This window comes from Equus quagga, chromosome 1 (assembly GCF_021613505.1).
Source record: "Equus quagga isolate Etosha38 chromosome 1, UCLA_HA_Equagga_1.0, whole genome shotgun sequence".
Classification (NCBI taxonomy): Eukaryota; Metazoa; Chordata; class Mammalia; order Perissodactyla; family Equidae; genus Equus; species Equus quagga.
Genome location: NC_060267.1, coordinates 150,274,113 through 150,289,892, shown reverse-complemented (window position 1 = coordinate 150,289,892; position 15,780 = coordinate 150,274,113). Strand labels below are relative to the sequence as shown.

Genomic DNA, 15,780 nt, shown 5'->3' with positions numbered 1-15,780 from the left:
ATTTTTTTAAATTAAAAATTCAACAAGTAAATTTTAAAGAATTAAAAGTTTCCCTTTTTAAAACTTAGTTCATTTTCCTCCTTAATCTAGCAGAGAGCAGACCTTCCTAGCTTTCAGTTTTGGGAAATGAGTGACTGAGTCACTCATTTTCTGCTTCTTACTTCTATCAAAAAAACCCACATGAACTCAGCATAGATGGGTGAAGGATAGACTTTCTTCTCACAGGAAGCCGCGCGCTCTTCAAAGGCACTTGTCTTTCTTAGCGCTGCACTTCTTGAGCAAGCTTGGCACTGCCTCAGGGACCTTCTTCAGAGCCATTTTCAGAAACCCAAGGTAAGTGGGGATGGGGCCATTCTCAGAGCCTCGGGCCGTGCGCTGCTTTCTTGCCATGTGTGTGGACTTTGGAAGCGCTGAAAGTTGGCCAGCCACTCACCAGTCTCCGCGCTCAGCCCTCTTGGGCACTCTCGTGCTCACGGTTGGCTCCTACCTTGGAGACCACACATGGTCTACCTGTACCCACACTCCCTGAGCCCTCATCTGACCGGCATTCATCTCTGAGCGCTCTCCCTGCACACATCTGGCTTAAGTCCACGTGCTCAGAATACACAGATAATTTTCATTAAACATATAAACTTTTCTGCTTCTTGTCTCTCTCAAGACTCCCAGGTCAAGAAAGACCACACAAATCAGGCCTACAGAATAATTCCAAACATTTACCAGCTGTGTTTACTTTTGTTTGTTCTCCTGATAATTTCCTAACTCTTCAGCCTCTTTTAGTCCTTTAATTTTCACTGCTAAGATGGTGGAGAAAGACTAGAATTGTTATTCATTTAACTAGAATTGACACTCACTTAACAAATTCTTTTGGAGACCCTGAGATTCACCAGGTCTTCAGCATCTCTTTGCAGGAGTAAACCAAAATCTCTCTCTTGAAAAACAACCTGGTTTCGGTGTGTGGTGGTGAGGGTGGGAAGTAGGGAGTAGATGTGAATTACCAAACAACGTGAAAAGGGTTTTAATAAGGAATATCCAGGTGCTATTAAGAAGGAAGCAAGAAGCCTTGAGTCAGAAAGCCAGAAAGCTCTCATCCCTGAATTTCTCTGATTCACATGTGAATACATGTGTGACTTTAAGAAGATTTTAACCTCAGCTACCAATTTAGATGTGAAATGAGGTTGGGGAGGTGGAGATGTTAGTTCTGCCTGTGATGTATCTTTTATAGATCTGTATACTAATTCTCACTCTGATAGGATTCAGTGCATAGGGTTAATTTTTGTATGTGGTTTTGATGAAAAGACCAAAAATTTCCCTCAGTTTACTCAACTGAGTACTGCAACCTTCCAAACGGCCTTGAGAACACATTCGCTGCATTAATGTACAATTGGCAGCCAGCCACCCAGGTCTGGAAGGCCAGGCGTCTTCCCCTCTAAGACGGTGCTCTAGAGCAACCGTGGGACTCGGCAGTGGAGTGCGGGAGCCCCGTGCATCAACTCTCAAGAGCCAATTGTTACATATTCAAGGATGTTGTGAGGCAGTTGGTAGCTTGACCTCGGTCTTGGTGGAAGTATTTCTACCACGGAAACCAGCAAAAGCCATAAATCAGAGCCTCCTCACCCCACCCACCAACCCAGATCTGGTTTACCAGCACATCTCTGGGATTTGGGGCCTAGAGAGCAAGTTCTATACATAGCCGTGCGGTCTTCAGAAGTCATTTAAGCTCTCTGAATCTTTCATGAGCCATCTACACCATGGCTCAGTATGCTTGCTTGGCTTAGAGTACCAGATTTTCATTGGAGGGCAGGGCTGGGGACAGGAGCACAGGCGTGGGATTAAATGCACAATACCCATACCTGTGCTTTGAAATCTATAAAGTGCAAAGCATGCAGGAGGAATCAGAATTTCTATATAAAGGCAAGTGACCAACCTGGTTTCCTTCTAGCCTGATGAAAGCAATTACCAAATTTTTGAAGTTACAATCTGAAGGGGAAAGATGCATGGATTTTTCATCTTTTTTTTTTTTTTTTTGGCTTTCATGTCAGAAAGGGCCTGGGTGCAGTACTGTTGGGGATATCAACTTGGCTTGTCATTCCTGCAAGTGATTTCAGTAACCCTAGACTATCTTTTAGAAATACGTTCTTGAAAAACACCTCCTTGAAAAGGAGGTTTTACTATCCCCACTTACAAATGAAAGAAGTGAAGCTCCCCGCAGAGGGGTAAGAAAAGTGGCAGAGCTGGAGTTTTGTCTGACTCCAAAGGGCAGAATATTTCATTTGGCTGCCCTGCCCTGTGAGGAACTGAGCCCTTCAACTTGGGAAGGTTGGGAAGAGGTGTATAATGATCCGGGGCAAAATAGTAAGCAGCTGTGCTCTGCGCTCGGCACCATTTCGATCTGTTACTGTTCTCACTGAAATTTCGCTTGTTCTTTCCCTCACTAGCTTCTTCTGATTGGGTTCAGATCTGCCTTGAGGAGCCTGTAGATTTGAAAATGAACCCCACGGATATAGTAGACACCACCGTGGATGAAAGCATCTATAACAATTACTATCTCTATGAAAATATCCCCAAACCTTGCACCAAAGAAGGCATCAAGGCATTCGGGGAGCTCTTCCTGCCCCCACTGTACTCCTTGGTCTTTCTGTTTGGTCTGCTTGGGAATTCCGTGGTGGTTCTGGTCCTGTGTAAGTACAAGCGGCTCAAGTCCATGACTGACGTGTACCTGCTCAACCTTGCCATCTCGGACCTGCTCTTCGTGTTCTCCCTCCCTTTCTGGGGCTACTACGCTGCAGACCAGTGGGTTTTTGGACTCGGTCTCTGCAAGATTATTTCCTGGATGTACTTGGTGGGTTTTTACAGTGGCATATTCTTCATCATGCTCATGAGCATCGATAGATACCTGGCGATTGTACATGCGGTGTTTTCCTTGAGAGCGAGGACCTTGACTTATGGGGTTATCACCAGCTTGGCCACATGGTCGTTGGCTGTATTCGCCTCCCTTCCAGGCCTTTTATTCAGCACTTGTTACACTGAGCACAACCATACCTACTGCAAAACCAAGTACTCTTCCAACTCCACGAGGTGGAGGGTTTTGAGCTCCCTGGAGATCAACGTTCTAGGACTGGTGATCCCCTTGGGGATCATGCTGTTTTGCTACTCCATGATCATCAAGACCTTGCAGCACTGTAAAAACGAGAAGAAGAACAAGGCAGTGAAGATGATCTTTGCGGTCGTGGTCCTCTTCCTGGGGTTCTGGACACCCTACAATGTGGTGCTCTTCCTGGAGACCCTGGTGGAGCTAGAGGTCCTTCAGGACTGCACCTTTGAAAGACACTTGGACTATGCCATTCAGGCCACAGAGACCCTGGCTTTTGTTCACTGCTGCCTTAATCCAGTCATCTACTTTTTCCTGGGAGAAAAATTTCGCAAGTACATCGTAAAGCTCTTCAAAACCTGCAGGGGCCCTTTTGTGCTCTGCCAATACTGTAGTTTCCTCCAAATTTACTCCTCTGACACCCCCAGCTCGTCTTACACGCAGTCCACAGTGGATCATGATCGCCACGATGCTCTGTAAAAAATGAAAATGCAAAAAGCAGAGTTAATAGTCTTCCCAAATTAAGAGCTTACTTAGAATTGTATTATAATAAGAGTTCCCTGAGTAAGAGTCAGGAAGAAGACTTACATCCATCGCGGACAGTGGGCTTCTCACCCCGCAGTCAGCTTTCCTCTAGCCACATACAGGTTCAGTGCGGCAAGAGTTCAGCGGACGGAGGCGTCCTTCCTCACGCCAGGCTTTCCTGCAGGGATAAGTGACCTTGAGAAGACTTCTGAGCAGCATTTCAGTGAGGTTATAGATAATATTGGAGGGGAAGACCACTCCCTTCTAATTTGAACTAGTGGGGTTCTCCAGAGGGAATCGCAGAGAATTGACCGGTGGAGTAAATCGTTACTTCCTGCTGTGAAAAATGTGCCCTTTAATGAATTTCTCACTTTTGTGGAACCATATAGAAAACTTTGACATGCTGTCTTAGTGTTTTTCTAATAATATATCTGAAGCATGGTATATTTCATGAAGACAGGTGTATGCAGATGAGAATAGTGAAGCAATGAACTTAGATCTTGGTTCTTTTATTGTAAAGGATTATTTGTTAATGGAAGCCAAACTTTTTATGCTGATTACAAGTATAAGGCTATGAAGGCATTAGCATGGTCTGATTTCCAAACATGTAACACAAGGCATTAAAAAAATCCAAACATACTTGTGGAAATTCAAACGCAGTTTCATAAGGTTGTGAACATGTTTTAATTATAACAGATGAATATTCAAAATTTAAAAATAATATATAGGCCCAGATACTTTTATTTGGGGTCTTTTACTTGTTTACCAACAGTGCCTTCAGAAGTAAAAAGAACGAGGACTAATTAAGTGTGACTTCCTTAATCATTTTGAAGTGCCTGCCCTGCTGATGTGGCATAAAAATGACAGTCAAAAACTTATGAAATTGTGAAAAGTATCATCCTCTCTTTTAAAGTTTTGGTCCTGGTTTTTAGCTTTTGGATGACTCCATAGTTCAGTCAGTCATTTCTTACAAGTCATTTTAATCATGTAATTAATCATTTTATATCATTAAGATAAATCTCTGTTCTCACCCACAGCCTTAATTAATCAGAATTAAGTAAAGAATTTAACAAAGTCTGAGGAGACCTGTAATCCCTCCAAAACAAGAAACCCATCTTGCATATTATTAACTGAATTAACCAGTTTAAAATGCTTTCATATGGTACTGTCCCAGTGGCGCAGTGTTTAGGTTCCTGCACTCTGCTTCAGCAGCCCGGGGTTCGCAGGTTCGGATCTGGGGCACGGACCTGGGCACTGCTTATCGAGCCTTGCTGTGGCAGGGGTCCCACATATAAAAATAGAGGAAGATGGGCATGGATGTTAGCTCAGGGCCAATCATCCTCAGGAAAAAGAGGAGGACTGGCAACGGATGTTAGCTCAGGGCTAATCTTCCTCACTGGGAAAAAAAAATGCTTCTGTAAGTTTACACATTATTGCATGCTCTACATTTATAAAGAATGCATTTCCAGAAAATTTATTTTCAGGAAAGTGATTTTAGAAGGGTAAGTTGATGTTGCCTTTATAGAAAAAAAATAGAATAAACTTGTATATAGTCCCACTGAGCCTTTTTCCCTCATCATGTTTGTGTTTGATCTCCTGATGGGGATGAGAATCTGAGCTGCCTCATTTAATCATCTTCGCTACAACATCTATATGTTGCAGATATGGATGCGCCCAAGGAGAGGATTTAAAGCTCTCCACTCGGGGTGAGGAAAGGAATCGCCATCGCGTTGCAGTGTACTTGGAGATTAGAGTGGATAAGCAGTGAGGGGCAGGCCGGGCTCCTAGGCAGTGTTTCCTTAGAAAACCTCTGCATGGTGCGTGCGGGTCTGACAAATCCTAGCTCTGCATTCCCTGTGAGCCTGGGTAGGTTACTTTCCTCTCTTAGTCTCACTTTCCTCTCATCTATAAAGCAGAATATATTTCAGAATGATTGAAAGAAAGAAATAAGATGATTAATGCAAAGCACCTGTGTTCCTGGGTCATCGATAAAGGGCAGTTTTGGATCTGCCCAGCCAGTGGCTGCCTCCACTTTCCTGATAGAGCTTGTAATTTTATTCATTTAATCACAATGAGACAGAAATTTTAGGACACCCAAAGACAAAGACTGGCCAAAGGAATTTTACTGACCCTTCATTCCCCATCACATATAACGATAGGCAAGGGTGAGGTGGAGGCCACGCAGCTTCCAACCTTCCACCGGAGCGTGGGGTCACCCATCGCCGCAAGGTACTCAGGGCTTCCCGTGTTCCAGAGTTGGGGGCTATTTCCTCAGGATGGGAGTTCAGAAGCTCTAGTGACACTCAAACATGACCCTCTCAGTACACGGAAAAGAAAGTTTCTTTCCATTCAGTAACAGAAACATAGAAAGCAAGCCAGCATGATTTCTACAAAAAGATGGGTTTAACTATAAATTTTCAGACACGGGACCCATCCACCCCTTGTTGCAACATGCATATTTGCTGGGGAACAGAGACTAGGTGCAATTTGTCTACAAACAATAGAAACGGGTTTGCTTTTGGGGCGATGTAAATGGTTTGGAGCTAGATAAAGAAGATGGGTGGACAACAACGGGAATGGACTAAATGCCACTGAATTGTACATTTTTAAATGATTAGTTTTGCATTATATGAATTTTACCTCAACAACAACAGCAAAAAGAATAAGAGGAAATAGTCCTATGTCCCACAGTAGGTGCTCAAATTCTATTGAACAAATAAATTTCAGCTGCTTTCCACGAGTAGGAAAAATACAAGGTGATACCAAAAGGTCTTCAGACCTTTAGGGAAATTTTTCCTAAGAAACTCTCATAACAGTTTGGAACATTTGATGCAACTAATTCCTATTTGTTGAATGTCTGCCTGTGCCAAGCAGAATGCTAGGTCATGGAGGGAATAATAGGATAAAGGAGTAAGTTCTGCGCTCATGGAATTTAAAATCTGACAAGAGAAAACACAGACACGATCAGTTATAATGCAAGCAGGACAGATGTGATAACAGTTACAAATGAAATGCTTTGGGACCTCAGAGGAAGAAGAAACTGATTCAATTTCACATTTTCATAGTACAATCAGCTTTTGAAGTAAAAGGAGCGTGATCTTGATGAACGGAAGGGAGAAAGGACATTCTAGGTGGATGACATAGCACATGAAAAGGCACGGTGGTGTTAAGAGCCTACTGTGTGTTCCCAGAGTGGTGAGTCGGTTTTTGTAGTTAACGAGAATATGTGGTGAGTAGGGAAGAGGAGCAATGTAGGGAAAGATAAGACCAAAGAGAACTTACAGACGCATGAGTCACCAGTTTTGAGCTACCGAGTCATCCTGCGTTGGGCTTGAAAAGACCGATAATGGATGCTGCGGTGTGCTGTCCATACATCCCCTGTTCAGGACTGAAGCACACATTCCACCAGCTTCCAGGGGGCAATAACAGCTGACAGGTCTCAGCTAGTCTCCCTTCAGAGTTCTCCTCCTTCGGGGCAGCTCATAGCCAGTGACACGAGATGAGGGGAAATACTTACCTTCTTGCCTTAATTTGGGCCAACTCTGAAGCGCCGTTCCAACTCCAGAGCTCCCCATAAGATTAGCTGAGGCCTCTGTTACAATTACAGGGCAGTTCAACTTTTCCTACTGCCTAGTCCTGCTTCCTTCCTGCCCTCACAGGTGTTTTTCCCAAGAGGACTCCCCATTAAATCTCTTGTATGCTAATCTCAGAGTCTCAGAGTGCATCTCCAGGAACCCCAATCTGAAACAGGGACTTTTGGATCACACAGGGGACAAGTGAGCACCTAAGATAAATGAAAATTGACCCCAGGTGTAGGACAATGAGGAGGCATAATCTGTGCACCAGGGATGTTCTTTCTTCATTGCTCTCTGCCCATCCACCCCACTTGACTCTTGGTTCCTATGCTTCCATTAGTCAGCCTCCCTGTTGCTCCCATACTTTGTCTGCCTCAAGCCTGAAGCATCTTCCCTTATGCCACTCTCTTTCTGTAATGGGTCCTAGTCCATCTCTACCCTTGGTCATGCCACAGCCACCTGACATCCTCTATCCTGTACCTGTCAGTGACTTTCTCAGCTCAAATGAGCCAGACACACCTCCACTCATTTTTGGGGTCACAATACTTTACTCCTAAAATGTTTACAGTGGCTGAAAATTCCCCTTTCATAAAATCAGAAATCCACCAAGTGCTTTCATATATTGAAACTCATTTCAGCCTCTTAAAGTTGATAAGGTTGGTTTTAGTACCCCAAGAAATTGAAGTTCAGGGGAAACAATACTCTAATCATGATTTAGACTAACTCCACCAACAATAACCACCACCTCACTGCCTAGCAAAATGCCTAGCACAAAGCAGTTGTTCAATTATTTTCTACTAAATGAGTGAATTTCCTTATCTCTTAATTAATTACTCTACACTGACAATTCAAGTTTCAATCTCACTACACAAAGTTCACCAGTCCTCTCTCCAAAATCCCCATTATGATTCTAATAAAACTTTATATGACAGAGTTCAAAGATTGATTGAATTGCCCTCTAGTTCCAGAAATTAGTGGGCGGTCTTCGGGTCAAAATTACTTCATTAAGACTTTTGGTATGAACATCGCTGCAGAAGTCTGCGTTTTCACCTTCTCTGGGAGATTGTAAAATGACAGCCAGAAGAATGAATTTTACAGCCCACAAACTCCATTTTTAATCAAACTTGGAGAGAGAGATAATTTTCAGGCTGTAAAATATATGTAAGGTCTACTGAAAGCAGCCGATATCAGGCAAAAACTGTATGGGAAAAGGTAAAGAGAAGGGTGGTGGGAGGCTGCAGCATTGAGAGACCTCAGAAAGCACCACACAAACGCACTTCCTGAAGCAGGGAGATGCCATGAGGTGCAGGAGTGGGATGAACGGGACTTGTCCGAGAAGCCCCGCCCCCAGTCCCACTTTGGTTCAGAGAAGCAGGAGGCAGATTTGCCAAATTTTAAATTTGCAGTCGGCAGTCTTCCCGGGGGCAGTAGAAAAGAAGAGAGCCGTTCGGTTGTGAAAACAACTAGCCTGGAAAACTCCTGGATCCTTTTCTCCACCACACACACACACACACACACACGCAAATACAAACTTAAGCATAATTAACATTTCAAAGATAGACACTAAGAAAAAATAACGTTGACTATAATCAAGATAAGAACAGAGAAGTATAGGAATATAATATTTTATTACTATGATCAAATATGTCTATCTCAGCTCAAAACACTTAATGGAGCACTCCAGAGGCATCCTAGCTAAAGACAAAGAGCGCCTTCCATCACCACTTCTATACGACATCGCACTGGAGCGACCAGCTTCATGCTGTAAGAGGAATAAGTTAGAGGTGTAAATATTGTCATAGAGGGACCTTCTACAAAATCCCTAGCCAGTATCCATCAACACCGTGAACACCATCAAAAACAAGGGCAGTTTGGGAAATTGTCACAGCCAAGAGGAGCCTCAGGAGACACGACAACTAAACGTAATTAGTTCTGGAAGAGAAGAAAGACATTAGCTAAAAACTAAGGAAATCTGAATAAAGAATGGATGTTGGTCAACAATAATGTATCAATATTGGTTCATTAAGTATAACAAATGCACCATACTGATATAAGACGTTAGTAATAAAGGAAATTGAATGTGGGGCGTGTGGGAACTCTCTGTACTTTAATCACAATTTTCTGTAAAACTAAAACTATTACAAAATATAAAATTTGTTTAAAAAATTGAAAAGGAAAACATAAAGTCTCTCCATTGCAATGATAGTATTGAATAACTGGAAAACTCAAGAGAATCACCTGAAAAAACTATCTAAACAATAATACAATTAAACAAGGTAATAGGGGAAAATATTAATACATCAAATTCAGTTACATTTACATATACAAATAACATTCTGTTAGAAGATGTGACAGAGGGGCCGGCCCGGTGGCGCAGCAGTTAAGTTTGCACGTTCTACTTCTCGGCGGCCCAGGGTTCGCCAGTTCGGATCCTGGGTGCGGAAAAGGCACCACTTGGCAAAAGCCATGCTGTGGTAGGCGTCCCACGTATAAAGTAGAGGAATATGGGCATAGATGTTAGCTTGGGCCAGTCTTCCTCAGCAAAAAGAGGAGGATTGGCAGCGGTTAGCTCAGGACTAATCTTCCTAAAAAAAAAAAAAAAAAAGAAGATATGATGGAAAAACAGATCCATATTTTGAAAGAGAATGTAAAAAAAATCCTAATTAAAATACATATTATAGGGGCTGGCCCCGTGGCCGAGTGGTTAAGTTTGTGCGCTCTGCTGCAGGCGGCCCAGTGTTTCATTGGTTCGAATCCTGGGCGCGGACATGGCACTGCTCATCAAACCACGCTGAGGCAGCGTCCCACATGCCACAACTAAAAGGATCCACAACGAAGAATATACAACTATGTACTGGGAGGCTTTGGGGAGAAAAAGGGAAAAATAAAATCCTTAAAAAAATACATATTATATATCTGAAATAGATATGAAATAGATATAAAACGTATGAAAGAAAAGCCACTTTAAATTTCTATTGCTGGACAACAAAACGATCTAGAAGAAAAGGCCTAAATATTCTCATACAGGAAGACTCAACTTTATAAAAACATCAGTTCTTCTTAAGTTAAATTATTAAATTCAGTGTTATTCTTCAAGACACACCAGTGGTTCTTTTTTTTGTTTTTGAGGAAGATTAGCCCTGAACTAACATCTGCTGACAATCTTCTTTTTGCTGAGGAAGATTGGCCCTGAGCTAACATCCGTGCTCATCTGCCTTTACTTTATATGTGGGACACCTGCCTCAGTATGGTGTGATAAGCAGTGCATAGGTCCCTGGCCCGGATCTGGAACTGCGAACCCTGGGCCGCTGAAGGAGAGTGCATGAACTTAACCACTATGCCACGAGGCCGGCCCCCATCAATGGTTCTTTTTAAACTATATACACTGATTTAAAAGTTCATGTAAAAATGAACAAAAATAGAACAGCTAGGACCACCCTGAAAAGAAGAGCAATGAAGATATATGCATTATAAATTAATATGTATATTAAATTAATCAGTTAATTAAAATAGTATGGCAATGGACCAGAAAGTTGAGTGGAACAGAATGGGAAATCTAGTACGAGATTAAAATATACATGGAAATTTAGCATATATTAAAGATGGCATCTTAAATCAAAGGCAGGATATAACAAATTATTTATTTAGGGAGTGGGCCAAATGGACTGTCATCTGGGAAGAAAAATTAAGCTTGATTCATACAGCATACCATACGTGGTTAAATTGCAAATAGATAAAATATCCAAATGTAAAAATTGGCACAAGGAAAGTTCTAATAGGAAACATGGGAGAATTTCTTCATAATTTTGGCATGGGCAAGGCCTTTCTCAAAATTCAGAAGTCATAAAAGAAAAGATTAACAGGGGCCGGCCCGGTGGCGCACACGTTCTGCTTCAGGGGCCTGGGTCCACCGGTTCAGATCCCAGGTGCGGACATGGCACCACTCATCAAGCCATGCTGTGGGAGGCATCCCACATATTAAAAAAAAAAAAAAGTAGAAAAAGATGGGCACGGATGTTAGCTCAGAGCCAGTCTTCCTCAGCAAAAAGAGGAGGACTGGCAGCAGATGTTAGCTCAGGGCCAATCTTCCTCAAAAAAGAAAAGAAAAGATTAATAAATTCAACTAGGGGAATATAAAAATACATATGACAGAAACATCACCAAAAGAAAAGACAAATGACAAACTGGGGAAAATATTTATATGCAATTGAATTTTTTTTTCTAATAATTAAGTGGCACATGGATGCTTGTTACATTATTCTCAGGACTTTTCTATATGTTTGAAATAATTAATAATAAAAAATTAATGTCTATCCATAGTATGGAATATGATGCCATTAGAAAGAATGACTTCCAGCTATATACCTACTACCATGCAGAAATATCCATGATATATTAAGTGCATTTAAAAAGCCTGGAAGGATAAACCTCAAACTGAAACCATAAAACCCTGTTCGACATTTAAAAAATTTTTTTCTCCAGCTTCATTGAGATATTATTGATGTTATCCATTTTATAAGGGAAGAATTACGCTTTATACTTTCTAGGCTTCTTTTTCTCTTTGAACAAACATGGATTACTTTCATAATCTGCCAAAACAATAGAGATATTTTCCTTTTAGGGAAAAAAAGTTGGGGACCTTCGGATTATGGAGAGCTGACTGATGAATCACAGAGAGATATTCTAAAAAGTAGGACTCACAGGTGAGGTAAGCAGCTAGATGCTCATCCTGATATGATACCTGTCTGCAGCAATGTGTGCTGCTTTGAAGAAGATGCTGACGTCAATCCTGGAGATGGATACAAGATAGCATGTAGGAACCTGCAGAATGTTCGCATTCTTTCAAAACCACATTAGATAAACCGAGACCATAACCGGAGCCCAGCTATGCAGGAAAAGGTTCTGCAGCAAGACTGGACTACATAACTACCTCTCCATGGTTGCCTGGGGTAGAGGCATTCCTTCTAGTTTTAATGACATTACCTAATTTTAATGACACTCCTAATTACCTAATTTCAATGACAGTCGCGTGGCACATTTTGTGGTCTAGTTGGGCTCCTCTTGAGAAATGACTGAGGAGGAGTTTGAGAGGGTTTGAGCAGTGGACAAAGAGTGAGCTTATGAGGGAACGGATTTAAGTTGTAAATAAAAGAATCAACCCTTAAAAACTTTTTTAATAATTTTTTTTTTTGAGGAAGACTAGCCTGAGGTAACTGCTGCCAATCCTCCTCTTTTTGCTGAGGAAGATTGGCCCTGAGCTAACATCCATGCCCATGTTCCTCTACTTTATACGTGGGACACCTACCACAGCATGACATGCCAAGCGGTGCCACGTCTGCACCTGGGATCCAATCCGGCGAATCCCAGGCCACCGAGAAGTGGAACGTTCGAACCTAACCGCTGTGCCACCAGGCTGGTCCCCTTGAAAACTTCTTGAGGGAGGCTGGCCCCATGTCACAGTAGTTAAGTTTGGTGCACTCCACTTCAGTGGCCTGGATTCATGGGTTTGCATCCCGGGCGTGGACCTACACCTCTCATCAGCCATGCTGTGTCAGTGACCCACATATAAAGTGGAGGAAGATTGGCACAGATATTAGCTCAGGGCTAATCTTCCTCAAAAAAAAAATTAATGAATAGATAAAGGAAAACTTCTTGAGGGTGACAGACTCATTGAGTGTACCACTAGGAAGCCTGCCAGTTAAGATGCAGCAAGAAGTTCACAGTTAGGGGTCTTCCTGTTTTCCAAAACTCATTGAGATGATGGATAACATGTAACAAGAGAAATGTAAAAGATGGTTGGGTACAAAAGCCGCTTTGGAAAACAGTTTGATAATTTTTTGTAAAGTTGAACATATACCTACTCTGTGACCCAGGAGTTCTGCACTGAGGTGTTTACTCAAGAGAAATGAAGACCTCAGTCCGTAGAACGACGTGTTCAAGAATGTTCACAACATCATACTTACTGGCGAAAGGCTGAATGCTTTCCCCTTTAGATCAGGAACAAGACAAGGATGTCTGGTCTTGCCACTTCTATTCATATTGTACTGGAGGTTCTTGTCAGGAAAAAAAAGGCAAGAAAAAGAACACACATCCAGATTGGAAAGGAAGAAGTAAAACTGTGTCTATTTGCAGATGACATGATCTTTTACACAGAAAATCTTAAGGAATCCATTAAAAAACTATTAGAGCTAAAAAATGAGATCAGCAGCTTTCAGGATACAAGATCAATATACAAAAATCAATTACATTTCTATATTCCAGCAATGAATAATCCAAACATTAAGAGAATAATTCCATTTATAATAACATCAAAAAATAAAATACTTAGGAATAAATTTGACAAAAGCAGTCCGAGACATGTATACTGAAAGCTAGAAAACATCATGAAAATAAATTGAACGAGACCTAAATAAATGGAAGGACATTCTGGATTCATTGACTGGGAGAGTTGAGTTTTGTTTTTTTGTTTTTGCTGAGGAAGATCAGCCCTGAGCTAACATCCACGCCAATCCTCCTCTATTTTTTAGTATGTGGGCCACCAGCACAGCATGGCTGCTAACAGTGGTGTCTGGGAACTGAACCCAGGGTGTGGACACCGAGCACACTGAACTCGACTATAGTGGCCACCAGGGCTGCCCAAGGTCTGAGATTTTAAAGACATTTTAAAGACGGCAACAGTCTCCAAATTGATCTCTAAATTCAATAAAATCTCTATCACAATCCCAGCTGGCTTAAAAAAACGTTCTTGCAGGCAGGCTCCTGGGCCGCCCCCGCCGCTCGCCGGCCTTTTCTCCAGCTCTTGGGCGGCTGCTGGCTGTGAGCCTGCGGAGGAGGAGGCGCGGGGCTGCCGCCGCCACCGCCTCCGGGAAAAACCCTGTTGGAGACCATGTTTCCATGAATCAAAGGAGCGGGGACAGTGGTGAGAATGGCGGCCCTCAACCGGAAGCCCTTTGTGTACGGAGGGCTGGCCTCCATCCCGGCAGAATGCGGTACATTCCCAATTGATTTAACCAAGATGTGCCTCCAGATTCAATGGCAGACGAACGACGCCAACTTGAAAGAAATCCGGTACAGAGGCGTGTTGCATGCTTTCGTGACGATAGGCCGAGAGGAAGGGCTGAAAGCGCTGTAGGTCGGGATTGCCCCGGCGATGCTACGCCAGGCTTCCTATGGCACCGTCAAGACAGGCACTTAGCAGAGCTTGAAGCGATTATTTGTCGAACGCCCAGAAGGTGAGACTCTACTGATAAATGTGGTCTGTGGAATTCTCTCTGGAGTCCTATCCTCAGCCATTGCTAATCCAACTGATGTTTTGAAAATACGGATGCAAGCACAAAGCAGCAGCATTCAGGGAGGAATGATAGGCAGCTTCATTAACAATTACCAGCAAGAGGGACCGAGAGGACTGTGGAAGGGCGTGTCCCTTACCGCTCAGAGGGCTCCTATTGTTGTTGGCTTGGAGCTGCGGGTCTGCGACCTCGCCAAGAAGCATCTGATCCTCTGGGGCCTGATGGGAGACCCTGTGTATACCCACTTCCTCTCAGGCTTCACCTGTGGTCTGGCCGGGGCCCTGGCCTCAAACCCTGTCGAAGTTGTGAGAACACCTGTGATGAATCAGAGAGTCCTTCGAGATGGCACATGCTGTGGCTACACGGGTACCCTGGATTGCTTGTTACAGACATGGAAGAATGAAGGGCTTTTTGCTCTATATAAAGGGTTTTGGCCAAATTGGTTGAGACTTGGACCTTGGAACATCATTTTCTTTGTGACATGTGAGCGGCTGAAGAAACTGGATTTGTGACAAGTCCAGGCTCCATGAGACAGCACTCTGAAAATGCTCACTTCGGAAACAGTAAAGCTTCCTGTGTTTCACACTGCTTCTCACCGCTTGGCACGTCAGATCCTGAGGTGTGAGCAACAGATGAAGACTGAGTTAGTTCAGATTGCTGTGTGTTGGCGTCAGATGCTCTGCGTCAGACATTTAATGGCATCAACTGTAACACCCAAACCCTAGACTTTACCATTAAAGTGCCCTTCAATAGCAAAGATAACATATGAAATGCATGTTTCTTGCTAAAGAAAACTTGCAAGATCAGGAACCGTGTACTGTTTTCTTCAGGGGAGAGGAGCGCCTGATGCCTGGCAGCTCCGAGCCGGGAAGACCGGGCTGCTTTGAACAAGCTCGTTGGAAGCAGAGAATAGAGCCTCCAAGAGGGGGTTACTGTCCCTGAACTCCTGGGGGCTTTTGCTTCTTGTCGGCTGAAGAACTTTCACACATGGAGACCTGGACTTTTCAACCCCAGGTGTAAACAGTGCAGGAGCTAGATCCCTGGAACATTGCACTGCTTTGTAATTTCCTATTTTGGCAGGATCTTTCACTTATAATAAGTGATTTTAAGCCTTTGAAGACTTGGAATTGTTACAAAATATTGACATCTAAACCCACCATGGTGTGATGTGTTGGTTTTGAGGGTGACAGGGTCCGTGTTAATGGGAGGTGTTTCAAGCAGTTCAGGTTCTCTCTTAGGTAATGTTAGTAGTTTGCTCTTTGATTTTTAGCGAAGTTTTGTTTCCCAATCTGTAAAATGGGAA

General features: G+C 42.9%; 1 protein-coding gene and 1 pseudogene across 1 annotated transcript; both read left to right on the top strand.

The window, feature by feature from the left end:
* Positions 1–252: 252 nt before the first annotated feature.
* CCR4 (C-C motif chemokine receptor 4) lies at positions 253–5,150 on the top strand. Its single transcript, XM_046681236.1, has 2 exons — positions 253–333; positions 2,436–5,150. The coding sequence occupies exon 2, from the start codon at positions 2,486–2,488 to the stop codon at positions 3,566–3,568; it is 1,083 nt and encodes a 360-aa protein (XP_046537192.1). The 5' UTR covers positions 253–333; positions 2,436–2,485; the 3' UTR covers positions 3,569–5,150.
* An 8,963-nt stretch (positions 5,151–14,113) lies between these two features.
* Positions 14,114–15,031, top strand: LOC124237795 (kidney mitochondrial carrier protein 1-like; annotated as a pseudogene).
* The last annotated feature ends 749 nt before the right edge of the window (positions 15,032–15,780 follow it).